Here is a 24,999-nt window from a genome sequence, read left to right on the forward strand (position 1 = left end):
TCGGCCTCCCAGAGTGCTAGGATTACAGGCATGAGCCACTGCGCCTGGCCGTTTTCTTAATCATATATTTTTAAGAGAACAAATTTCTAACTTTGGTGAAATTCAATTTTTTTATGACTTGTGTTTCTTGTGGTTCATATAAGTAATCTTTTCCTACCCCAAGTTTGTTAAAAATTTTTCCGGTGTTTCTAGATGTTTAGTAAGTTTAGCTTTTACGTGGAGATTGATCATCTGTTTTTAGGTTTTTGTTTGTTTTTCTTGTTTTTCTTTTGAGATAGCATCTCATTCTGTCGCCGAGGGTGAGGTGCTGTGGTGCAGTCATAGCTCACGGCAGCTTCAAACTCCTGGGCCCAAGTATTTCTCTCGCCTCAGCCTCCCAAGTCGCTGGGACTATAGGTGTATGCCACCATCCAAACATACGGGTGTAAATGTTTAATTTTTAAATATTTTTCATATATAATTTTCTGTTGATGGTACTTGCCAGAATTAATCCTTGTTCCTGTCTACTATTTTACAAAACTCTTTTGGAATTCCAACAACATATGTTCATGGCCGTAGGATAATTCTAGGATCTTGTCTTTTGCAAACAAAGGGTAGCCACTTAGGAACTTGGAGGCTAATGAGGACAGCATGGTACCTGAGCAGTTTCTAATTTAAGAGGGGATGCAGTTAAGGAGTCTATAAGGGGCTTTTGGTACAATAAAATATGTGAATAATTCATACCCTTCCTTATTATATGACATGTGTTAGGAATTTCCTGGAGCTATTAATCTTAAATTCTTGAATGTTCTGAATTTTTTGGAGATATTTTATGAAAAAACTTTTTCAGATTGACAGGTTATATGATTGGAAAAAGAGTCCTGACTCTGATGTAGCTGCTACTTTAAAGAAGCAGAAAAAGAATACAAAAGATGAATTTGAGGAGCGAGCAAAGGCCATTATTGTGGAATTTGCACAGCAGGTAAGAAAGCTTTTCCTTCTTTATGAAGTCTGTCTCATAGAATATTTTTTCTTTTATTACATTATCTTTATAATGAAGTCAGCATTTTCATTAGTAGGTTTTTTTCTCTATGATGGCAATTAGTGTTTTTATTTTATCTGTTTTCCTTTTTAATATCAGAAAACTAATATTTCAGATCTGTCTTCAATCTGAATGTTTTAATTCAGATAGAAAACTAAATTGACCGAGAAACTACTTTTCTGTAATATAATTAATACCTGCAAGATATACATAACCATTTTTAGAGTGTTTCTGAGGAGTTTCAGAATCATTAGCCATTTGCTCATCTAGTTTCTAGTTAGTCATGCCTGTTCCAGATATATCCTTTCACAACCTGGTGTTTTAGAATGATTTTTGTTTCTAGGGTTTGAATGCTGCTTTGTTTTATGAGAATAAAGATCCCCGCACTTTTGTGTCCTTGGTACCTACCTCTGCACATACTGGTGATGGCATGGGAAGCCTGATCTACCTTCTTGTTGAGTTAACTCAGACCATGCTGAGCAAGAGACTTGCACACTGTGAAGAGCTGAGAGCACAGGTGATGGAGGTAATGATCAGCTTTTCAGTTTATTGCGTTTTTGTTAATAGCAGGTTGCTTAGCTGGGGGATGTTTTAGACTTAGTAAACATGCTGCATTGTATATATTTCTCTCTCTTTTCAATAATGTCTATCTGTTAGGTTAAAGCTCTCCCAGGGATGGGCACAACTATAGATGTTATATTGATCAATGGGCGTTTGAAGGAAGGAGATACAATCATTGTTCCTGGAGTAGAAGGGCCCATTGTAACTCAGATTCGAGGCCTTCTCTTACCTCCTCCTATGAAGGAATTACGAGTGAAGGTAAGTTGAGGTGGTAAGCATTTGCACGTGGGGACTTGTACTGTTCTCAGAAGTTCTGCTTAGAAGGTTGTTTTCTCACTCTGAAAGCTATTTGACTTAATATACAGCACAGACGTCTCTCACCCTGTTTTATTTTAGATGTCATACAGGAGGGCCCATCTGTCAGAGTGGAGATGTATGAAATTACCTGTTTACTAGACTAGGCCTTTCCTAAAAATTAAACCACGTGTTTTTGATTACACTGCTAACTACAGCTGACCCCTTAAATAACATAGGAGTTTAAGGGCACTGACCCCCTGAGTAGTCTAAAATCCATGTATAATTTTTGACTCCCCCAAAACCCTGCTAATAGCTTACTGTTGACCAGAAACCTTACTAATAACATAAATTGTCTATTATCACATATTTGTTATGTGGTATGTATTATACTATATTCTTATAATAAAGTAAGCTAGGGAAAAGAAAGTATATTAAGAAAATCATGAAGAAGAGAAAAAAGTATATTTATTATTTATTAAGTGGAAATGGGTCTTCATAAAGGTCTTTATCCTTGTCATCTTCACGTTGAGTAGGCTGAGGAGGAGGAGGAAGAGGAGGGGTTGGTCTTGCTGTCTCCAGGGTGGTAGTAGCAGAAGGAAATCCGAGTGTAAGTGGACCCATGCAGTTCAAACCTGTGTTGTTCAAGGGTCAACTGTAGTTTTTCATTAGCATTTTAAATTTTGAAATAAGACATTTATACTGAGAAGGACACAAAATATAGAAGAAAAGTTTAGCAGATTTTTAGGAAACACCCAGATGGAAAATCAGAGCATCACTGGCACCCTGCTTTCTTCCTGATTTTAGCTCCCTTCTCCTCCCTAAGAGTTAACCACAGTTGCATTTTTATGATAGTAACTAACATCCTCGCTTTTCTTTCTAGTTTTCATATCTGAAAGTGCATCCCTAAAAAATATCTTGGCCTTTATAGAAATGGAGTTATTTTTGGTGTGTACTTTCATATTTGGCTTCTTTTAGTAAACAAGTAATTTTAAGATTTACATTCCATTGTGTGACACTGTCACGATTTATCTGTTCTCCTGTTGATGGAAAATGTAAGCTATTTCCAGTTTTTGATTTTTGCTATTACTGACGATGCTGGTGCTGTGGACATTCTTGTACACCTCTTAGTGCAGTTAATTCCCTCGGGTGTGATACCTGGGAGTAAGCTGCTGAGTCATCACGTAGGCATCGTTCATTCCAGTTTTCCTAGAGAAGGCCACTGCTGTCCACAATGGGTGTAATCAGTTAGACTCTCAACTGTGGTATCTTAGTTTTCATTGTTTTACATCTTCACCAGCTCTTTGATGTCATATTTTAAAATTTTTGCCATCTGATGAGTGTGTAGCTCATTGCTGTTTCAGTTTGCATTTGCCTAATTGTTAATATGGCTGGTCATAATTTTGTGTTTATTAGCCGTTTATTTACTCCTTTATGAAATGCACATTTTTTTTCCTGCATTGTCTGTCTTATAGATTTATGGGAGTTGTTTATATATTCAGGATATACTAGTCTATTGTTTGTGTGTGCTGCAATATCTTCTACTTTGTGACTTGTCTTTTTACCTTTTCTATGGTATTTTGATAAATGGAAATACTTAATTTTAATGTTGGACTTATCACTCTTTTCTTTTGTGGTTACTGCTTTTTGAGTCTAGTTTAAGAAATATTTCCCTAACCCAAGGTCATAAAGATATTGTCTCTTATGTCATCTCCTACTGCTAACCACTTTTCAAATGTGATAACAAATGTTTTTATCTCTGTAGAACCAGTATGAAAAGCATAAAGAAGTAGAAGCAGCTCAGGGGGTAAAGATTCTTGGAAAAGACCTGGAGAAAACATTAGCTGGTTTACCCCTCCTGGTGGCTTATAAAGAAGATGAAATCCCTGTTCTTAAGGTAAGTTCATTTAAAAATTTTTTTTTCTCCAAAGCTATTTTAATATTGCCGTGTCAACAGTGCACATGCTAGGGATGGGGACGAAAATAGGCACCTTTGTCTTTGTGAAATGTGTTGGCTGTTGGCCTCTTCGTAAACTTGATGCTTTTAAATTCAGTTTTCACAATCACAGAAATTGGTGTAAATATTTATGTACTCAAGAATTCTAAAATGTGCATTTTATTCAAATAAAAATGAGTCAAAAGCTAGAAATTGTTTATTCATATTTTATTTTAGATACTCTAACATATCTAAAATATGTTAGGGTATCCAAACAGAACTAAAGAAAATCTTACTTGGTACTGGGAATCATTTTAAAGCCTGTTTGCCCATTTGTAGGAGCAGCTGGCCCAAGTCCAATGTAGTTTCACAAACACAGACTTTGAGCCATAATTTATTTGTTCACTTGCCAAAGAGATAATATAGCATTTCCCAGAACATGGCTCTTGTGTGCTGGGGACACTTTTATTCTTAGGCAGCACCAAGTCATGCCATCAGGGAATCGGTTATCTCGGTGGCATTGACATGATTTTTTACTTATTTCTGGTCAAAATCTCTACTCTATCTCCAGAGGAGCAGTGATGGAGGAAAGAGTTGCTGAGATAATGAAATAACGGTATTTCCTAGTTAAAAGAGCCAAGGAGAACTTTTGTGCTACCATAACACATTATATTTATGTGGTGCTTTTAACTTTTAGAAGATTATTCTGTGGAGCAGAGGTTAAACATATTTCAAAGTTAGAAAACCTAAGACAGAGGTGAAGGGGGATGTACCTAGGGCCTAACCTCCAAATCTCCTCCACTCCCACACAGGTTCTTATATGCCTTGCTCTCTCCAAGCCTTAGTTTCTTATTTTCAGAAGTACTTAAAGAGAGAAACAGTGTAGTTCTAGGCTGCTAAGTATAGAGGTGTGTTGATAACTCTGTCAAATATCATTTCTTTTCAAGGATGAATTGATCCATGAGTTAAAGCAGACACTAAATGCTATCAAATTAGAAGAAAAGGGAGTCTACGTCCAGGCATCTACACTGGGGTCTTTGGAAGCTCTACTTGAATTTCTGAAAACATCAGAGGTGCCCGTAAGTAATTGTACCCAGCTCTACAAAAGTCATTGGTGGTTGTGGTTTCTGGTTCTGTTACTGTTACCTTGTAGATGCAGATAAAACCTGGAAACTCCCTCTTTTACAGTATGCAGGAATTAACATTGGCCCAGTCCATAAAAAAGATGTCATGAAGGCTTCAGTGATGTTGGAACATGATCCTCAGTAAGTAATTCCTCTTCTGCTATGGAGGCTTTCATGTTATTTACCTGTCTTCTTTGATGTGCTATTTTCATTGAATAATCTTTGATGTGTTTTAACCTTTCAGGTATGCAGTAATTTTGGCCTTTGATGTGAGAATTGAGAGAGATGCACAAGAAATGGCTGATAGTTTAGGAGTTAGAATTTTTAGTGCAGAAATTATTTATCATTTATTTGATGCCTTCACGAAATATAGACAAGACTACAAGAAACAGAAACAAGAAGAATTTAAGTAAGTTGCTGTTTTTATTTACTTTGGATCTTTGTTAATGAAGTTATTTGAGAATTACTGAATCCCAGAAAGGGGTGTAGACAACAGAAGTATAGCATTTATTCATCTAGAAGAACCTGCGTCCTGAAGTATGCTGTGTTATAAACCGGGAACCCAACAAGCTGGGACATCCCAGCAGTATGCGAACAAATCCTCTGTGGCTTTTCAGTTTATTAATTTTGAATTTGGCAGACTTGGGTCTCTTTAATGAGTTAGTAGTTGCTAAATTTGGGAGACTTTATCTTGCTGGAGTTGCTTATCTGTCATTACCTGGATTGGAAGTAACAAAATTATAGTGTCGAAAATTAGGAAACAAGGAAGGGATTCTGTGGGAGTAAGTCCATTCCTCTAGCGAACCTTCTGCGTGCCCACAGTGCTGCAGGCGCTAGAGTGGTCAGCAGGGAATCGGGCCAGGCTCCCTTCTCGGAGTGTAGGGGCTCACTGTCACTGAGAGACAACTGACACCTGTGTGAGAAGTGAGGCTAAGTGCAAAACAGCAAAGTAAGGCAGGGAAGAGCCTAGATGAGGAGGAGGGGCTGTGAATGCTGCTGTGGTTGGGGAAGGCGTCCGTCTCTTCAGGTCTGTCAGTGGAGTAGCCATCGGAAGGACACACAGTTACGTGGGTGGGGAGCATCCAGGCAGAACAGCACTGTGAGGCAGGATGGGGGGAAAGGTGGAGGGAGGCAGCCACCCTGACCGACTGAGGCAGAGGAAACCAGAGGGATGGTAGTAGATGAGGTCAGAGAAGTTGGCAGGACTTGTATGGTGTATGATCCTGTAACCCTGGGAAGATTGAGCTTTTCCTCTGAGTTGTGCGAGAAGCCATTGCCAAGGTTGTGTGGTCACAGTCAGACTGGTTAACTGTTACGTGACCATGGGTTGTGTTAGGGAGTCAATGACAAGAGCCTGTCAGGAGGCTGCCATTGTTCAGGCAGGAGGTTTGGTGGTTCAGACCAGTGACCACAGGGAGTGATGGCTCAGTTTGGGGGCTACGTGTTTAAACTACAGCTGACTAATAAATACTAGGATTTAGACTAGGATATGTTCACTTCAGGTCATAAAACCTGAAGTAAGAAGAATCACATTTGATGAGGAAGAGTGCTAGAAACTATTAAAAGCACTTTAAGTGGTCTGATGCCTATATGGTCCCTCATACAGACTATACACGTGTCAGGTGAAGGCCTCTAACAGGTAGTACCATGGGGTGTGGCTGCAGTGTCTGATGTCTTCAGGGGCCAGACTCAGCATTTTAGTTTGGGCACAAAATGCTCCTGTGATTCAGCTTCTTTTCCGGCTGGGGCTTTAAGAGAGAAGACCGTGAAGACTTCAAGACTTCGGAAGCACTAGGAGGAGAACGTGAAGGAAGTTCCACAGGGGTGGGGTACTCTGGGTTGCAGTCCCCTGCCTCGCCCCTGTCCTGCAGCTTTCTGAGGAAAGCTGCTTTCATCTAGTGGGAGAAGCCTCATGTTCAAGTTGCAATTTTTTTTTTTTTTTTTTTTTTTTGAGATAGAGTCTCACTCTGTTGCCCGGGCTAGAGTGCCGTGGCATCAGCCTAGCTCACAGCAACCTCAACTCCTGGGCTAAAGCGATCCTCCTGCCTCAGCCTCCCGAGTAGCTAGGACTACAGGCATGTGCCACCATGCCTGGCTAACTTTTATATATATATATATATATATATATATATATATAATTTTTTTTTTTAGTTGTCCAGCTAATTTCTTTCTATTTTTTTTAGTAGAGTTGGGGTCTTGCTCTTGCTCAGGCTGGTCTCGAACTCCTGAGCTCAAACAATCCACCCGCCTCGGCCTCCCAGAGAGCTAGGATTACAGGCGTGAGCCACTGCACCCAGCCCTTTTTTTTTTTTTTTTTTTAATGTTTAAATGATGTTTTAAGTTTAGAAATTCCTGGTTTCTTTCTTCCTTTCAGGCACATAGCAGTATTTCCCTGCAAGATGAAAATCCTCCCTCAGTACATTTTCAATTCTCGAGATCCAATAGTGATGGGTGTGACTGTGGAAGCAGGTCAGGTGAAACAGGGGACACCCATGTGCGTCCCGAGCAAAAATGTAAGTTCCAGTGTACTTCAGAAACAACTCGGTCATATTTTGGTCATTTCTTAAAGCAGTAAGTGATGGGGGAGGTCCAAGAGTGGTAGCAACAGAACTTTATGCCCATAGTTCACAATGCTGTGTGTGCGGTGTTTTTTGATGTGTTATAATGTATTACCGTTATTCTTTTGATACTCAAATTAATCCAGTTTGGTCACTGGGAGCCTGTTCAAGGTTGGTCTTGTATCTTTGCCACATAGCACTCTGAGCATTTTTTTCTTTTCTGGTGCTGTGAGATGTGCTAGGCTCATCTAGTGCTTTCCTTGCCCCAGACATGGTTCCTTTAATGGGAAACGGCACTTAGAAATTGTCATTGCTTCCTGTACTATTTCATTGGACCAAGCTAGGACATTTATTCACAGTAATTATTTTCTGTGTGGTTTTGGCCTTCTAAACCAAACGAAGCCTCCCTGGTTTCACTTACTCTCCTGTATCTCTTTCTCTACAAGGCAGCCAAGGGGGTTTCTATGCCAAACTTAGATCGTGTCACTCGTGCTCACAACCTGTCATCCTTAAATTGCATGATGTGTCCCTGGCTCTGACTTGATCCCCACTGACTGCTTCATGCTCATTCCTGACTCAGAGCCTTTGTGTCTGCCGACCCCTCCTGTCATGGCACCTGCGGTGTGAAAGAGTAGAGCAAAAATAGAAATCGACATTGGGTCAACAGGACATTTTTAAAGTTTCACAAAGCACATCATCTCCTTTCATTCTTACAGCCGTCTTGTGAAGGGCATAGGGCATGTGGTGGTGCCAGTCCTGGTTTACCAATGAGAAAGTTACACTGTGAGATGTGAAGTGATAAATGTAGGATCGTAATTGCCAAGGCTTTTAAAATGGGCTTTTTTGCTCTAGTGCTTATTTAACCTATCCAGACATGCTTGGCACCTGTGACAGGCATGAATTCCTCTGTATCCATTGTACTTATTTTACAGTTTGTTGACATTGGAATAGTAACAAGTATTGAAATAAACCATAAACAAGTGGATGTTGCAAAAAAAGGACAAGAAGTTTGTGTCAAAATAGAACCTATCCCTGGTGAATCACCTAAAATGTTTGGAAGGCATTTTGAAGCTACAGACATTCTTGTCAGTAAGGTAAGTATTTCAGCAGAAGTGGCACCTTTTAAGAAATACAGAGTCACCCTTCTCTGGTTATCTGTACTCAGTAGCTCTGAGAGCTTAAATTTGAACTTGTAGAATCTGATGGGACTTGGGGCTTGATCTGTGGTGGGGCTTTGTCTGTTGAAGAAGGTGGCCCGAGTTAAGAAGGCCAGGAGCCGCTGTGCCTGACGTGCTTAGCAGATGTGGTTTGGGGATTCTGTTCCCTCAGGCAGGCAGGCCCTGCTTTTATTTCTCTGTAAACTTGCTTTATGAGCGGTGTTGGGTGTTGGGCAGGAGCAGCACGTGTTCCATTCTGTTTACCCTGTTTGTGCCTCGGGTGTTGCAGATCAGCCGACAGTCCATCGATGCACTCAAGGACTGGTTCAGAGATGAAATGCAAAAGAGTGACTGGCAGCTTATTGTGGAGCTGAAGAAAGTGTTTGAAATCATCTAATTTTTCCACATGGAGCAGGAATTGGAATAAATACAATATACTATGTTGTAATATCCCAACAAAAAACAAGACAAAAAATGGAACAGACGTATCTGGACACTGATGGACTTAGGTATGGAAGGAAAAAAATAGGTGTATAAAATGTTTTCCATGAGAAACCAAGAAACTTACACTGGTTTGACAGTGGTCAATTACATGTCCCCACAGTTCCAATGTGCCTGTTCACTCACCCCTCCCCGCCCCTTTCCCACTTGGCTGCTGTTTTAAAGTTTGCCCTTCCCCAAATTTGGGTTTTTATTACAGATCTAAAGCTCTTTCAATTTTATACTGATTAAATCAGTACTGCAGTATTTGATTAACCAAGCTTCTGCAGATTTTGTGATTCTTGGGACTTTTTTGATGTAAGAAATACTACTTTATTTATGCATATTCTTCCCACAGTGATTTTTCCAGCACTCTTCTGCCATATGCCCCTTAGGAATTTTTTAAAATAGAAAATTAGGCATTCTGATATTTCTTTATCTGCTTTGTGTGAAACCATGGTGTAAAGCACAGCTGGCTGCTTCTTACTGCTTGTGTAGTTGTGGAGAGTCCGTTGTAATCATCACAGTTCCAAACTACGAATAAAGAAAACCCGTAAGCTCTGTTAGGCTTCCATGTTAGTGTAGCTTCTCTCCCACGAGTCCTCCTCAGGACAAGTATTACCTTACCCAACTATGACACTACCATGTATACCAGTATATGGTAACAGTAGGGATTTTTATACATTAATCTTGGTCTATTTTGTCATAGAAAAGTCTACCATGCATACATTTTCTGGTATTTTGGCTTACTGCTTCTTTCTAAATTGTTGCAGAGACATCATAATGAGTTATTTGTAGTAGTAATCTAATTGTAGCTAGTTTTATGGTTTTCACAAAGAAAGTAGGGAGTGGTTCCAAGTGAGCTCCTCCCCTCCCTTTAAGAAACCTGCTAGATATTAGAGCAGTGTTGAAGTCAACGTGGAGTGTGTGAGAAAAAAAGTTCCAAGTATTCACTAACACAGAAAATTGTAAACTATATTTTTAAAGTGTTATGGCATAACATTTAACAAAATATTTTATATATGTTTGAAAATCTGTACCATTCTTATCAAAGTTTCTCAAGGGCCAGTAGAGGCAGACAATACCATCTCAATTATCTGTGGGACACAGTGTTCCCAGGAAAAACTTAATCTTCAAGTGGGTGTGTTCTAATTTAAAATATGTAAATTTCTCCACATGGAAGAAGTAAAGATTTTTCTTAACATGCTCTTGTGTTCATGCTTGGAGATAAGAATGATTGATTGATTAGATGGTTTAGAAGCTTTATTCTTTCTTGGAACAAGCAGAATCCCCATCTGGGACCACAGGAATTTCAAAGTTTGGCATGGAGCAGCCATAAACAGTAGCTGCTTCCTAGAGTTTTTAAAGATTCACAAAAGGAGCCTGTACAAAATATACATACAGTTCTTTATTAAACAACTGTAAACACTTCACTGTAAAAATCCATAAAACTTTATAAACAAACATTTTGTAAATAGAGTCTATGCTACAGTAAAAGAATTAACACAATTATTTACATGCAATACTGACAAATTTGGCACTTTTTGAAAAGAAATATACAAAACACTTGCTTTAAAAGAAATTTAAAATTATAAAAACTCAGAGCATTACTATCATGCACTTTGCAAATACCTCACAAGCACTTATGGCACAGCTAGCAGAGAGCACCAGGCTCTCTGGTAATATTTATGTAACTTTTAATGTGCTTCCATAAGTTTGTTGTAAAACCACCTGAACATTGTCAAGAATAAAGTCAAATGCCATATTCCAAACTGATTCCACCGACTGCTGCATCAACCTGAAGGTGGGAAAAGAAACAACATTAGGAAAGGTCCCTTAGACTAAGTCTTTTTTATACATAAAGATTGATCTCAGCAAAAAAAAATCCTAGAACACTTAAAAGATTTCCCTAGGGCTCTAATCACATGTTACCTAAACCTTGAGGGCAACAATCTCATTTGGCCCTTCCTTCCTATCCAGTCAGTCAACATGGCATTTCTTTCTCTGGGATTCAAAATAAAGGGTATCACTTTTTCATTAACCCTAATTTAGAGTACAGTCTGTCAGAAAGTTTAAACTTCTCAGTACACCCTCAATTAGCCATTGTGACATGCCATTTTTTTCCCCATCGACAAAAATGAATAGATTACCTTTTCATGTATTTTATAACTAGATCTAGTTTTTCCAAATCTTTTTCCTCTATTAGATCAGTACAGTATTTCACAACTTGCAGAATGTCTTCTTCCATTGGATCTAGGGTAGGGAGGGGGAAAAAACCTCAAATGAGGACCAAGGTATCTTTCTGAAGGAGAAAGGCAGAGATCTGCAGGGATACAGGAAAACTGCATTTCTACAACTGTACTAGTGCCATATTTGTCAACAGAATGGGCTACGATAAGGAACTTTTCAAAGGAAGCCCCAGAATTTTAAAGCTTTGGTGGTAGCTGGTTTGAGCTTATTAGAGTTAGAGAAATGCGTTAAATGTGCATAGCTTAGTCTGTTCATGTTTTTAAAACCATATGACCACTACATCTCAGTCTTGGGGCATCTAACACAGGCTACGCCAACCTGAAATAGTAGTTATCCATTCTTTGAGTAAGGTCTTCACATCATTGAATTCAACTGCTCCAGCCAGATTGGGTGCTGGAGGTCTAACACAGCCAGCCAGGTCAGGCTGCAAACCAGAAGGGCCTGGCACACCTGAAGTGGAAGCAGAGAGTTCTTCCTGTTAAGAAAACAAAGGATAAAAGTGCTATATTTACACATTATCAAGTACATTAAGATCTGATAAAGGTCAGAATTTTAAAATATATAAGAAAAAATACCAGGGGTTTCTCCAGAACAGGTCCTTCATGTTTTAGAAACCCATCGATTAACTTCTGGGGACTCCCACAGGGCCCTGGCAGAGCTTTTGGACTGTTAAGCAGCTTGTTTTTCAAAGGACTCTGTATCTTCTTGGAGGTATTGATGGGATTTTTTTTCTTGTTTCTCTTCTTATCCTTCACTGCTGCTGGCTTTAGCTGAAGTAAAGAATTCTTTGGCACTAAAAAAAGGACATACGTGCTCAACAAAATTAGTCTGGATAGTACTACGGGTTCTCTTTCCTCCTCCAAAATATAACAGCCCCCCACCCCCACAGCACACGCTCCTGCCACACCTCCTGCGGAGAGTAAGAGGCAGTGAGTGGCAATGGCTGAAAGTACAGGCCCTACAATTCTGTCTCTGCTCTGCCACTTAACTAATCTGACCTTTGCCATGTTGCTTATCTATAACATGGTAGTCAGAAGGGATTAAATGTGAAATCAACAGGTGAAGTATGTAGAATAGTGCCAGCTAAACTGTAAGCTCAAGAAATGTTATTTTTACAGTAAATATGGGTATGGTACTGTGACGTATGTCCAGGAACTTTCAGATTTTGTTTTGAACTTACATCCTTTGATTTACCAGTCTCAAAGGACAACTGGCTTGACAAGTATTCAAAAAATTTCTGTTAATGTTATTTTTCCTTTAATCAGCTGACTTTAAAATTCAATTTCTGGTAATATCTTATTCAGACTTCTTAAAAAGCAAAGAATGGTGTGCTTAAAGCTAGAAAGTACAGATACAAACCCATCTCAGATTATGACACCACTTACCCATACTGTATACTTGTTCACCTTAGAATTATTCCCTTAGTGTGAAACACTCTTAAATGTGAGTAACAGCTTGTACTTTGGCCATTATATACCTCAATTATATACAACATGGATTTCATTACTCTTCATTTTTGTTATATGTCACTTCAAGGCTTACCAGATGCACTGGCTGACTGCTGGTGAGTGCTGTTCTCTCCCTGCCTTTGTCTTTGATCATATGCTGCTTTTAGCTCCTTTTGAAGCTCAGCAGGAAGGGCAGCAAACACCTCAGGGTCCACCTAGTGGAAAAGGGAAGGTCAAAGTCAAACTTGAGTTAATTGTAGATGGTGGTTTGTACTTTTCACAAAATAGATTTTGTTTTCAAGTCATACTTTTCTGATCTGTACGCATTCTTAACAGGTCCTCAACATTAAAGCTCATTAAGCTTCAAAATGTTTATGGTGAGAATAATGAATTAAATTTAGAGTACTAACTGACTTTAAACAAAACCACCACTGTAGCAGAACAACCAGGGTAGGGCAAGATGCTTTAGGAAATGGGAAGCAAAACAAGAAAACAGAAACTCGGGTTGTGCTGTTCATTTCCACTATTTTATATTCACGTGTGGCCCAGTGGTCTGTTCTGGCCAATGAAGAAGGAGCAGAATGTGATATTGGCTCACTTCTGGGGAGCAGCTTTAAGGACCCCATGCCATGCCCTCCCTCTCCTTTCCCCTCTGTTGCCAAACTCAGTTGCTTCAGGAGCAGGTTGCTTTGTCAGTCTACTCAGTTGCTTCAGGAGCAGGTTGCTTTGTCAGTCTGTGTCCCACACATGCAGAAGGTGGAGCAGAGCCAACCGACCCCTCCCTCCCCAATGGCCATGGTGTAAGTGACTGAGAGGGTGCAGAGGAGAAAGGGAAGTGAGACAGGATCTGAACTGGAGTAGGATGGGTGAGAATACTGAAACTGAGAAGGTCCCCAAATTTAACTTACCTGTGAGAATGCTGGAAGGGCTATTACGTTTATTCCTGTATCACTGTTAGATTCTTGAGGTTCTGGTATTTGCAGCAAAACTGTTCCAACTGGTTGTGGCAAAATTCCTGTATTAGAGCCATTTACTGGTTCTTTCTTTCTATCACCATGTGACTCTCCTTGCTGAATGGCACAGACTTGTTCTACTTGTTCCCGCAGATCGGGTGGAAGTGCTTCTAAAACAGACTGATCCAGCTATAAAATACCAAACATAAACGACTTTGAAGTTAGAGCATGCTCAGAGACGAGGTGTTTGGGGAGTTAATAAACCACTTTCATTTCAATTTGAACATTTTGGATAATGAACATAAGGTACACATTACTAGTCCAGGAAAGCCACACATTACTAGTCCAGGAAAGCCACACCCCCACCCCAATCTGCACATTTTTGGAATGTCGTGGCCTTTCGCCATTGAAGCCTGAAGTGATGTATGGACTCTGGAGATGACATGGGTACACTACCAGCCAGTACCACATACTAGGTAAGTCCAAATATACTCACAGAATGTTCCTGCAATAGGAGCTGACAGACAGGTAGAAAGAGAACCTTGGTCAAACTCAAATTTAGACTCTAACCCTGAGCAGGAGACAATGCCTAAGACACACGTTAAAATTCTGAGACAGTCTTGGTCAGAAGTCCACCTTAAAGCTAGCTGTGAGACTGCCCCAAAATACAAATAATTTTCCTACTCTGAGAGCAGTAAGCTGGAAGAAAGAGTTTCTAGAATCTAACTTTTCTCCAAACTGCAGACCAGAATCCCTTGTTCCTCTGGCTAGGGCCTCCCCTCTGCTGTCTATGCATATCCAGCCCTTTGGAAACATGCAGTCCCATAAACTAGGTAGTCCGACCTTATCTTTCCAGGAGCAGCTATTTAATGCAAGCATAACAACAGGGTGATCTGTCACCAGCAATTGGGATCCTTTTCCCTATGGCCAGTATTTACATCTCTTTTAACCACCTTCCACGGGGACAAATAAATTTTCCCAACAAAGCTTAAAGTACTACCTATTTCCAAGGAGCAAAGTCCACACAAATGGAATTAAAAGCTTATGAAAATCATACTCACTTTACAGAGAACATTTGCAAATGCTGCAAAACCCTTCACAACTGATGAGCAAAGATAGAGCAAGTCCACATGATCACCACTGTCACAGACAGTGGCAGTTCATAGGAGGACTGCCTTTCGGCCATGCTTTATAATTTATAGGAGTTACAAATATTTGCAAGAACACTCTTTCATCTAACCCAACCATTGCTCATTTAGAATTCAACATCATGATCCGCCCTAACAAATAGTCCTTTCTCTCTTTCTTGGTTATACTGATGAAATATAACCAAATTACAAAAATGTCATTTTCATTTGGAAACCACTTTTGTACTTACATTTAGGACTATAAAAATATACCTGGGAAGGCGACGGGACCTCTATGCTCAGGTTAAGTCTCGACTGAACATTAACAGGAGAATGCAGACCATTCCATTTCCTTGAAGACTCAGCTTTGCTGGTATCAGGACTGATAGCAGCTGGCAGATGTGTAGGAAAAGATGGCAAGAAAGTGCAAGTTCTAGAGGCAGATGATATTTCCAGATCCATAGCAGCCAGAAGTACTACAGGACAGAAAATACATAAAATAGCCTCTTCAGATCATCTGGGGGGAAAAAAACTTTAATCCCTGACTGACTTTCTTCTGTCCACTGCAAATAAAACAACTTTATTACTGATTTGTCATCATTAAGAATGTGAATGTGTTTCTTAAAAAAATCACATAATGCCTTATCAATTTTAAAATACACTGCCTGCCAAAGGACATAAACAGCACCAACACAGGAAGCACACTGACAATCACTAACCTTCCTTGTGCTCCTCTTCTGTGGATTTCTTAGCTTTCTGAACTTGGAAAAGATCACAGACAGAGTGGGACCCACCAGGAAAGTGGCTTGACTGAACTGATGGGCGACTGGGACATGTGGAAGGATTTGGATTAGCTGGAACTAACTGATTCACGTGAATCCCAACCTGGAACCAGAATAAAGATATGTTTCTAGGAAAATTAAAGTGAAAATATGAATTCAACTAAGCAAAATTCTAAACTAATCCTTTTTACAAACCTCTTTCTAGAATAAAGGGCTAAATGAAATTATTCAAACATCCTTCTATATATTACAAAAACTAATAATAAATTAGCTAGTGAACAGTTATTCATCTCTATCTTGAGAGTATCCAATTCTACCTAAATATACTGCAATGTCTTTTAAATCAGAAAATCCAAACAGTATTCTACTGATGTTCTAGGCACCTCAAAGTTTTAACACATTAATTGCCATGTGAATTGTATTTAACTCACACTAGTTTTGAGCCCATGGCCTTGTGAAGCATATGTAACTCACACATCTCTTCACCTTGAGAGCCACGAGAACTGTTTTTCAAGTGGCCTGTAACTCACACACAAAAACAATAAAAAATAACAATTCTTTCATTAAATTAGAAAGGATTGATTTTTTTCAAAGTTTTTGTTCTGTGTTGATAATAAAACACTGTGGCCCCAAGGAAAAAAATTTTTTCTAGTGTAGCAGTCAAAGTAGGATTAAAAAAATAAATTTTTAAATAGGGGTCAGTCTATTTGGCACTTACTTTTTCTTTTCTTTTTTTTTTTTTTTTGAGACAGAGTCTCGCTTTGTTGCCCGGGCTAGAGTGAGTGCCGTGGCGTCAGCCTAGCTCACAGCAACCTCAAACTCCTGGGCTCAAGCAATCCTCCTGCCCCAGCCTTCCAGGTAGCTGGGACTACAGGCATGTGCCACCATGCCCGGCTAATTTTTGCTATATATATTTTAGTTGGCCAGATAATTTCTATTTTTTTTTATAGTAGAGACAGAGTCTCGCTCTTGCTCAGGCTGGTCTCGAACTCCTGACCTTGAGCAATCCACCCGCCTCGGCCTCCCAGAGTGCTAGGATTACAGGCATGAGCCACCGCCACTTTTTCTTTTTAAAATGAAGTACTTCTCAAAAAATACTAGGGGGAAGGATGAGCAGTGAGTATAAAATTCTATTTTAACAGTATTTCAGGGACATATTTCAATTATGGCTGGCTACTGATTCTTAAAACCGACACCAAGCCAAAAACTACCTTTTACTCACATGTATGCACACAGAACTAAACCTACAAAGGTATTCTTTAAGAAATCTGAGGTTTTGACATTCTGATGCCCTCCTGCCTATCTGTTCCAAAGGCATTTTCATGTGCCTGTGGTTTCTTTCCCGTCTAAAACAAACTTCATTCTGAAGACATCAGAATACATTTCTGATTAAAAGGACCTTAAAGGTACAAAATTTATAGATTCACATTCCTCACAGTCACATCTACTTCTAGGGGAACAAAAACAGGATAATACATATAAAATTAGCCCCTGATGAATTAAAGAAAGGTACTATTAAAAAATATTATTCTAGGCAGAAAAAAAGCTTTCATAACAATTCCGACTCAAGGAGACCAGATTAGATGAGAAAGTCAAGAGTTTTTCTGTTTCTCTTCTTCGATTACACCAAAGGCGCTAAAGACCTACATATAAACCCCCTACAGCCCACCCATGATCATTCTCAGATCAAGCCTCAAATGAAAGAGATATTACAGAAAGTCAGAACTTTAAAATATTACATACTTACCCCCCTCATATCCGATATATTTAGTTTCATTGTATGAAACATGTTTAGTGTAGCCTTTCCAATTATTTTTGCACTATCTGTTGCCTGGTCAAGAGTTACAGTCCTGTAAGTGGCAGAATTACTTTTTTAAAAAAACAAAAGCTACATTCCATATGTATTCACTAGTACCTCAGTAGTAAGGATTGCTTAAAGGGTCATAGAAAAGTTGCAAACAATTATAAAAAAAATTTGTAAAAATGAGTAAGTCTCCCCCCTTCAAGGAAGCCAAGAATACCAAATTAATTACATTGTCCGCAGGGAGGGAAAAGAAAAATTATATAGAACATTGGGACTTTAAGGCGAAAACTCTAATGGACACCTGGTCAACTAAAAATAAGTTGAGAAATTTAACAAAAGACAAATTTTAGTTAATGCATATATAAATATTTTACACCTAAAGCATGAATGGTAAGTACAATGTTTTAGACTCCAAGAGAAGTTTAAAGTACCAGATTACTTTATGTTAAGGTACAGTTAATATTCAGAAAAGAAAGCTGACTTATCTGTATTTAGGTTCTTGACTCTCCTTTCACTGTGTTTAAACTAAAGTCCCTGAATAATTTAAATATTTAAATGTGCTCATTATAATTCCACTTTTTCTAAGAGGCTCTGTAAATGGATCAAGAAATGTATGCCCAGTGACAACTGAGGAAATACAGTGGTAGCTCATCTAAAACCCCAAAAGACTAAAATATATGATTCTTAGATCTTTAAGAACTCTTGAAGGAGGACCAGAAGATCTGCCAGCATTAATAGGTCCCAAGAATTCACTGAGGTCACGCACCATTTCTTTCAGAGCCTCCTGGGCTTCTCTGGCATAAGCAGTGTGTCTCATTGCAAACAGAATTACTAACTCAATAACAGATTACTACCAGTTCTCTTTCCAGAGGAAAATTATTTCAGTTTTTGGCTGATTTTTTCCATGTCTCTTGAACAAATAAAGTTCTAGGCCTTAAAACAACAGATTATATTCCCTGACAAGGTATTTATATATCATAACACTTAAAGTAGGTAAATATAACAGTTTAAGATAACCAACTGAATAAAAATATATTTCATGAATTATTTTGTTTAATGTATAACTTATAATCCTTGTTTTCCAGGTGAACAAATGCATTAATGATAAATTTGGGAGTTTGTGTGTTTGAGTGAAGTCATCTCATGACTTAGCAACATCACCATGTACATGAATGTACTGTATATTGTTGGCATGAGCTAACAATTAAAATACATTTTGTAAGTCTTCATATGTGGCTTTAAGTGTCAGAAGTCTCAAAACTTTGGTTTGACAGATAAGTTAATATACAGTGTACTATATAATATAAAATGACATGCAGAACCAGGTATTTGAATATTGGTCACAAATCTTACATGAAGTTTAGTATTAAATGGCCCTAAGGTTTTTAAAAGCTTTTGCCAGTTTTCAGAGACTATTTTCACAAACTAAAATTACCAACCTGCTCATTCAAATCATTTTTTCAAGGACTATATTGAAATTTCCCTCAAGAATAAAGTTTCACGAAGTCCACAAACCCACAAACCACAATGGCCCTCCTGTTCTGCAGCCTTACCCTTTCTTTCTGTCCACACACTAAAGTTAACAGCCTGAAGACCCCCAAGGAAAGACTGCCAAGGATCAGGACCCCCATCAAACTTCCTCCGTGTGCACAGAGCTAGCTGAATCTGTGCATTAAACTTAACCTAAGTCAGTGGCCTCAGGTTGAGGACTGGCCCTTCAGGATGTCAAATAACACCAGAGTTTACAGGTCTTATTCAAACTCCTCCTTGGTTTTTTTCATTTTCTATTAATTATAATAACCTACACTGAAATATAATTACCAATATCCTTTTCAAGATAAGCTTACCTGGCAATGTTATCACAAATTCCATGGCCTCCAAATTTTGCGGTTTCTAAAGGGGCCCCTGGCTTTCGCACCATGATTTTAAGAGTCAGACGTTTACCCTTCATGCCAGCAGCCTCTAGTCGTCTTTGAATTTCTTCTGAAAGACTCAGAAGAAAACCTTCTGCCTCTCTTGGCTATGGGAACACAAACATGGAGAAACTTCCACATTATTTTCCTTTATATCTAGTAAGGTTTTTTTTTAATAGACACAGGGTCTTGCTCTGTTGCCCAGGCTGGAGTGCAGTGGCACAACCATAGCTCACTGCAGGCACAAACTGCTGGGCTCAGGCAATCCTCCCACCTCAGCCTCCCGAGTAGCTGGGACTACAGGCATGTGCCACCATTCCTGGCTAAGTTTTTCTATTTTTTGTAGAGACAGGGTCTCTCTGTGTTGCTCAGGTTGGTCTCGAACTCCTTTCTCAAGTATTTTAACTTTTAATGTTCAACATGTCACTTTCTATCCTGCTAACCATCTATTAAAAATAAACATTACGTATACTCTGAACTATGCATTAAATAAAAATACTTATCTTCCCAGCAAAATGGAAGTAGTTAGTACTTTTAAAGGCATTTTTCATTTCTTGTTTTCTGTGCCATCACTGACCTACTGAGATTCTTTTGTATTTATTTTCTTATTAACAAGTTAAGTTCTAGTAATAAAATGTGCTACCACTGTGCTCTATATTCCTATGTAGCACGAGCATCATCTCCATTCTTAAGGAAACATGAACTCCTAAGTTCAAAGTATAGGCCTAAGAGGCAATTAACTCATCAAATTTCAAATCCTTATGGTATAATGTTGTTGATATAAATTCCAGAGACATAGGGAAACTATTCAACCATCTGTACTACGACCTTCCAGAAGCATGCATAATGAGGAGTTAACTGAAACTTACTTTTCACTGTAGCTTAAAAAGTATTTCAACACTAAAAACGTTTCTTTTTTCTTCTTCACTGGAAATTAGAATAATTATAATCTCAAGTTCTCTAAGAACTGACCCCCATAGCATAATCTTTTAGTATCTTTCCCCCAAGATACTAAAAGCGATAGCTCCCTGACTCTTAATCTGGAGCTACAGCTTACCATGCATTGCCTCAAAAGACCTTCTTCAGCCTCTAGGAATATCAACAGTTTTAAGACTTAATTTCAAGCATCAAAGGTCTTATGGCTTAGTAGGAGAGACAGGACAATGTAAAAAAAATAAAGAACAACGTAAGGTAAAATCTGTTAAATGATCAGTACCTGCGTAAACCTTATTCCGTAGTTGATCTCAGCTGAAACAGATTTTCTTTCCTTTTCAGTTCGAACTGGTCTATCATCCAAACCACGGCAGAACCTATAAAGCATCTGACCTGTTTTGGGACCAAATTCTTTTTGAAGTTTTGCCATGGTCATATATTGCAAGTCTCCACAAGTTTTAATACCCAAAGATGTCAACTTAGATTCCATTGAACGTCCAACTCCTAGGAAAGACAATATACATACAGTTCTTTTAATTTTGCAGAATAAACCACTAAAAACAATTTTAGTAATATGAAATAACTACCATTTATGCACATAACTAATTGAAAATAATCCTTTAAAATCTTTAAGTAATGTAACTGCAGCATCTCATAGATTGAAGGATTTTCTAGTGCAAAATCATGCTAGTAGTGTTATTTCTATAATCTACTTCTCAGTTTGGACTCCACATACATATGAACCAGGAACTTTTCAAATATGTATGACTAAAGTTATTTTTAAAAGTGACTTTTTATTTATTAGTGAATATCAAGATTTCTATGTAACAGACTTATTTTAACAAGTCTATAGTGTATGACTTACAGACATACTAGCAGACTCATGGAATGTAAGGGACTCCATTATGATTTTAATGATCACCAAATTTCACAATGGTTTCAGCCACACTTACTTTGAGTAGGAAATAGAACAAGAATTTTGCAGTATAGGCCCAAGGCCAAAAATGTTACTTGCTGTCATACTGGACAAAAGTAACAATATTGACCTGGTGATAAAGGTTCCTAAGCAAACAAATCGGTAGTAGGCTAGAAGACAGCCATTATTTCTTTTATCAAAGAGATGATCTCCCTCAAGAAAAAGCAGCTGAAAACCCATGTCCTGTGATACAAGATGCAAACTTTGAGCCCTGCCCAAAGGATGCTGATGAGCTCTGTTGCTCTTAGTTGGAGTCTTGGTTTTCTTCAGTTTGCCCTAAAAGTTTTTAAAAAGCATACATATCTAGAAAAGAGGTTTAGAGTAACCTAGGGAGGCTCCCCTTCTTATTAAAATGGTTCCACACCATCAAATATATAGTTTTCATCAGTAAGGAAAAGACAGTGTGTGTCTGTGGTCTTCTGTAGGATCTTATCAAAAGAGAGCTCAGCATGAAGTCTGCTAACTTCTGCTCATCACTGTTACTGTTAATTCTACCTCCTATCTTCCCGAGTGGTCTTCAGTAGCAGGAACAACCAGTCTAGTGTCCAGGTTCTGCCAGGAAAACCTCTGGAAGCAATAATGTGTGACACAAGTTAGGAGGCTGTTGACTTCACAAATGGCCATGGAGGTGCGCCAGATAAGTTTAAACTGAGATAATTTACTCCCTAATGGAAGTGAGATAAAAGCATGCTGGCTCTCATTTGTGTCATTTTAAAGTCCAAGTCTGAACAAGGGGGCAAGTAAGAAATACCCTGACTCTGAATTAACAGCTACGAAAAAAATTCTCCAGAGGAATCCCAGTCACAAAAAGGTGAAATTCTAAGTGAAATCTGAGTGTTTTTCAAGATGGGAAGGAGAGACCCAAGAGAATGGACAAATCATATACTAGGTTGGTTAATGGCAGACAGACAGTTTGCACATCTACTTGTTTGGAGGGAAGGCTTTTTGTTGTTGTTGTTTTGACTTTTTCCCTGTCATTGTTGCGTCCCTCACTCTCCCCACCCCCATGACCTGATCATGGTCTTCCCTTACAGATATGGGGAGCCCATCTTGTGCGCAGGCACTTGTAAGATTAGCAACAGGCAGTGATCTTCCTGGACTTACTAGGGGGATGGGGGAACTCAAAGGCTCTGAGAGTGTATCTTTTTTTTTTAGAGACTGGGTCTGGCTGTTCCAGGCTACAGTGCAGTGTCACCATCATACTTCATTGTAGCCTCAAACGCCTGGGCTCAAATGATCCTGAAAGGGTATTTTGAGTTTAACTAGAGTAAAATTAGTATGCAGTAAAGGTGCAAAAGAAAGGCACCTTTCTATTTCTATATTAAACATCACCAAATTAACCACAATCAATCTAATCTAACTGAACTTGTCCCTCTAGGGAAGAAGAAAGGCACTTCTCCATAGAAAGCCACCTGATGGAACCTGGCATGGGCCTGAACCAGAGGGGAGAGTGGGGAGTGTGGTCTACCTCCAACCCTTATTACTCTGAGAGAGGTGGAAAATTAGGCTTGGAGCCAGCACCAAAACCCTGGCGATGCTTGGCAGTTTCACTGAATGCCTCAAGTATATAAGTTTATAAAGGAAAGTGGGCATCTCTAGGGAGAAAGTAAAGGGGGCTAGAGGCATAGATTGAGTGCAGTCACCTAGAAAGGAAAAAGTGAAGGAAAATAATGCTAGCTAAGAACCACGTCTCCAAGAAGAAGAGAAGAAAAAGATGTGGAAGTTCCTGGTCAAGCAACTAGGGTAAGAAATTGTTATCTGTCCTTGAAAGGGATTAGTACTCTGGATTTTAAAAGGCCAATAATGTTCCCTCCCTGGCATCCAGAACAAATACAGAGAAGTAACATTTCAAAGAATAAAATTCTCATCAGCTATGTTAGCAGCATCCAACAGAACTTTATGCAACGATGGAAACGTTCTTGTCTGCGCTGTCCAATCAAGTAGGCACTTGCCACATGTGGCCAGTGAGCATCTGAAATGTGGCCAGTGCAACTGAGAACTGAACTGTTAATTTTATTTAACTTTAATTAATTTTACTAGCTTAACTTGATTAGTGGCTGCTGTGTTTGGATAGTGCAGATCTTCATGAACAATTATGTGTTCATGGTGTTCCTCTGAGAATGGAACAGAGATGGAATCACAGGCTGGATGTACAAACCCGGCACACGCTGAACTAGGCATGGAGGGCCCTTAATTTAAGGGCACACGCAAAGGGTGAGAAGCCTTACAAAGATCCAAAGAGCAAGTAGAAATGGTCCTTTATACTGAAATAGTTGTTGGAGACAATCCTTTCTTTCATTAGGTAAAAAGATCAAATTAAGTAATGTATTTGTTAGCATAACATATAAGCATCATTCTGTAGAATGCCCTAAAAAACAAAAACTTATTAGTATGTTTTTCTGTCTTATGTATTTACTCTAATTGCTTAGCGTTGTGCTCAGCACATTATATGGGCACTGGGGGCCAAAAAGAGGCTGGAAGTGGGGGAGTTACCACTGAATTTCCTCCAGGTATTGGTAAGAGCAAAGTTTCCCCAAAGCATGTTCCACGGATGTTAACAGGTACTGTACATTCATTCCAAATATCTTTGAGAACTTACTAGTTTTAACAAAGATACATAGGTTTTTTGACTAAAATGATCCTGAGAATGTTCACTGTGTGGAGCCCTCTACCACGGAAGTTTCCCACATGCATGTGAAATCCATTTTTAAAGGAACTGCTTCAGCCAGGCGCAGTGGCTCACGCTTACAATTCTAGCACTTTGTGAGGCTGAGGCAGGAGGATTGTCTGAGATTAGGAGTTCCTGACCAGCCTGAGCAAGAGTGAGACCTCGTCTCTACTAAAATTAGAAAAATTAGCTGGGTGTGGTGGCGCATGCCTGTAGTCTCAGCTACTCAGGAGGCTGAGGAAGGAGGATCGCTTGAACCCAGGAGGTGGAGGTTGCAATGAGCTACAATGATGCCACTGCATTCTAGTTGGGGAGAGAGAGCAAGACCCTGTCTCACAAAAAAAGAAAAAAGATGAGGACAGAGACCTGATCACAGGAAAGGCCATGTGAAGACACAGGTAGAAGATGGCCATCTACAAGGCAAGGAGTGAGTCCTCAGAAGAAACTAACCCTGCTGACACCTTGACCTTGGACTTCCAGCTTCCAGAGCTGTGAAACAATAAATTTCTGTTGTTTAAGCCACTCAGTCTGTGGTACTTGGTTACAGCACCCCTAGAGAACTAAGAGATGGCTAGTGTAATAAACATAAACTGAAATTTTACAGGCAGTTTTAAATACACTAGCTCCTTCTTATATAAAACTGCAATAAGATTCCTTACTAAAACTGTTTAAATTGTGTTGTCTACTAAGGTAATTTGCTGGTTTGATTTTGTAAGGCTAATTAGTCTTCAAATTAAACCTCAAACTGACCATCAAAAATGTCATATTTCACATTTTTGACACTACTACATTATTTTGAGTTATTTACTAGGTGGGGTCAGGAAGCTTTAAAACTAAACCACCATAAAATGGCATTTCAGGTCACTTAATATTTTATGGTCTATAATACAAACTTCTAAGTTCAGCTATACATTTATTAGGCTTAAAAATATGCACCTAAAAATATCACTAAATCCATTTTTAACAAATGAATTTTAAAATTTTTATTATAAATGAACAAGGGAGCTCTGTGAA

At 38.9% G+C, this 24,999-nt stretch overlaps 2 protein-coding genes and 1 long non-coding RNA gene across 9 annotated transcripts in view; 2 read left to right on the forward strand and 1 right to left on the reverse strand.

The window, feature by feature from the left end:
* Positions 1 to 9,411, forward strand: part of EIF5B (eukaryotic translation initiation factor 5B) — a 69,974-nt gene extending 60,563 nt beyond the window's left edge. The window contains exons 15-24 of the mRNA XM_045550232.1: positions 830 to 961; positions 1,365 to 1,547; positions 1,679 to 1,840; positions 3,642 to 3,773; positions 4,760 to 4,891; positions 5,001 to 5,077; positions 5,181 to 5,345; positions 7,311 to 7,449; positions 8,427 to 8,588; positions 8,941 to 9,411. Coding sequence (XP_045406188.1) covers positions 830 to 961; positions 1,365 to 1,547; positions 1,679 to 1,840; positions 3,642 to 3,773; positions 4,760 to 4,891; positions 5,001 to 5,077; positions 5,181 to 5,345; positions 7,311 to 7,449; positions 8,427 to 8,588; positions 8,941 to 9,048 — 1,392 coding nt within the window. The 3' untranslated portion in view covers positions 9,049 to 9,411. The remainder of the gene's footprint in view (positions 1 to 829; positions 962 to 1,364; positions 1,548 to 1,678; positions 1,841 to 3,641; positions 3,774 to 4,759; positions 4,892 to 5,000; positions 5,078 to 5,180; positions 5,346 to 7,310; positions 7,450 to 8,426; positions 8,589 to 8,940) is intronic.
* A 1,108-nt stretch (positions 9,412 to 10,519) lies between these two features.
* Positions 10,520 to 24,999, reverse strand: part of REV1 (REV1 DNA directed polymerase) — an 87,244-nt gene continuing 72,764 nt past the window's right edge. For 6 of the 7 annotated variants that reach the window (XM_045550226.1, XM_045550224.1, XM_045550228.1 and 3 more), the window contains 11 exons: positions 20,625 to 20,845; positions 19,343 to 19,515; positions 17,439 to 17,541; positions 15,629 to 15,794; positions 15,183 to 15,385; positions 13,738 to 13,971; positions 12,924 to 13,044; positions 11,957 to 12,174; positions 11,700 to 11,856; positions 11,282 to 11,384; positions 10,520 to 10,929 (listed from right to left, as the gene is read on the reverse strand). In XM_045550226.1, coding sequence (XP_045406182.1) covers positions 10,818 to 10,929; positions 11,282 to 11,384; positions 11,700 to 11,856; positions 11,957 to 12,174; positions 12,924 to 13,044; positions 13,738 to 13,971; positions 15,183 to 15,385; positions 15,629 to 15,794; positions 17,439 to 17,541; positions 19,343 to 19,515; positions 20,625 to 20,845 — 1,811 coding nt within the window. In that variant the 3' untranslated portion in view covers positions 10,520 to 10,817. Of the gene's footprint in view, positions 10,930 to 11,281; positions 11,385 to 11,699; positions 11,857 to 11,956; positions 12,175 to 12,923; positions 13,045 to 13,737; positions 13,972 to 15,182; positions 15,386 to 15,628; positions 15,795 to 17,438; positions 17,542 to 19,342; positions 19,516 to 20,624; positions 20,846 to 24,999 lie in introns of those variants that run through there. The other variant, XM_045550229.1, reaches the window with a different exon arrangement.
* Positions 12,861 to 15,326, forward strand: LOC123637248. Its single transcript, XR_006734779.1, has 2 exons — positions 12,861 to 13,512; positions 13,550 to 15,326. It is a non-coding gene; the product is annotated as an uncharacterized LOC123637248 (long non-coding RNA).

Source organism: Lemur catta, chromosome 4 (genome assembly GCF_020740605.2).
Source record: "Lemur catta isolate mLemCat1 chromosome 4, mLemCat1.pri, whole genome shotgun sequence".
NCBI classification, from domain to species: domain Eukaryota; kingdom Metazoa; phylum Chordata; class Mammalia; order Primates; family Lemuridae; genus Lemur; species Lemur catta.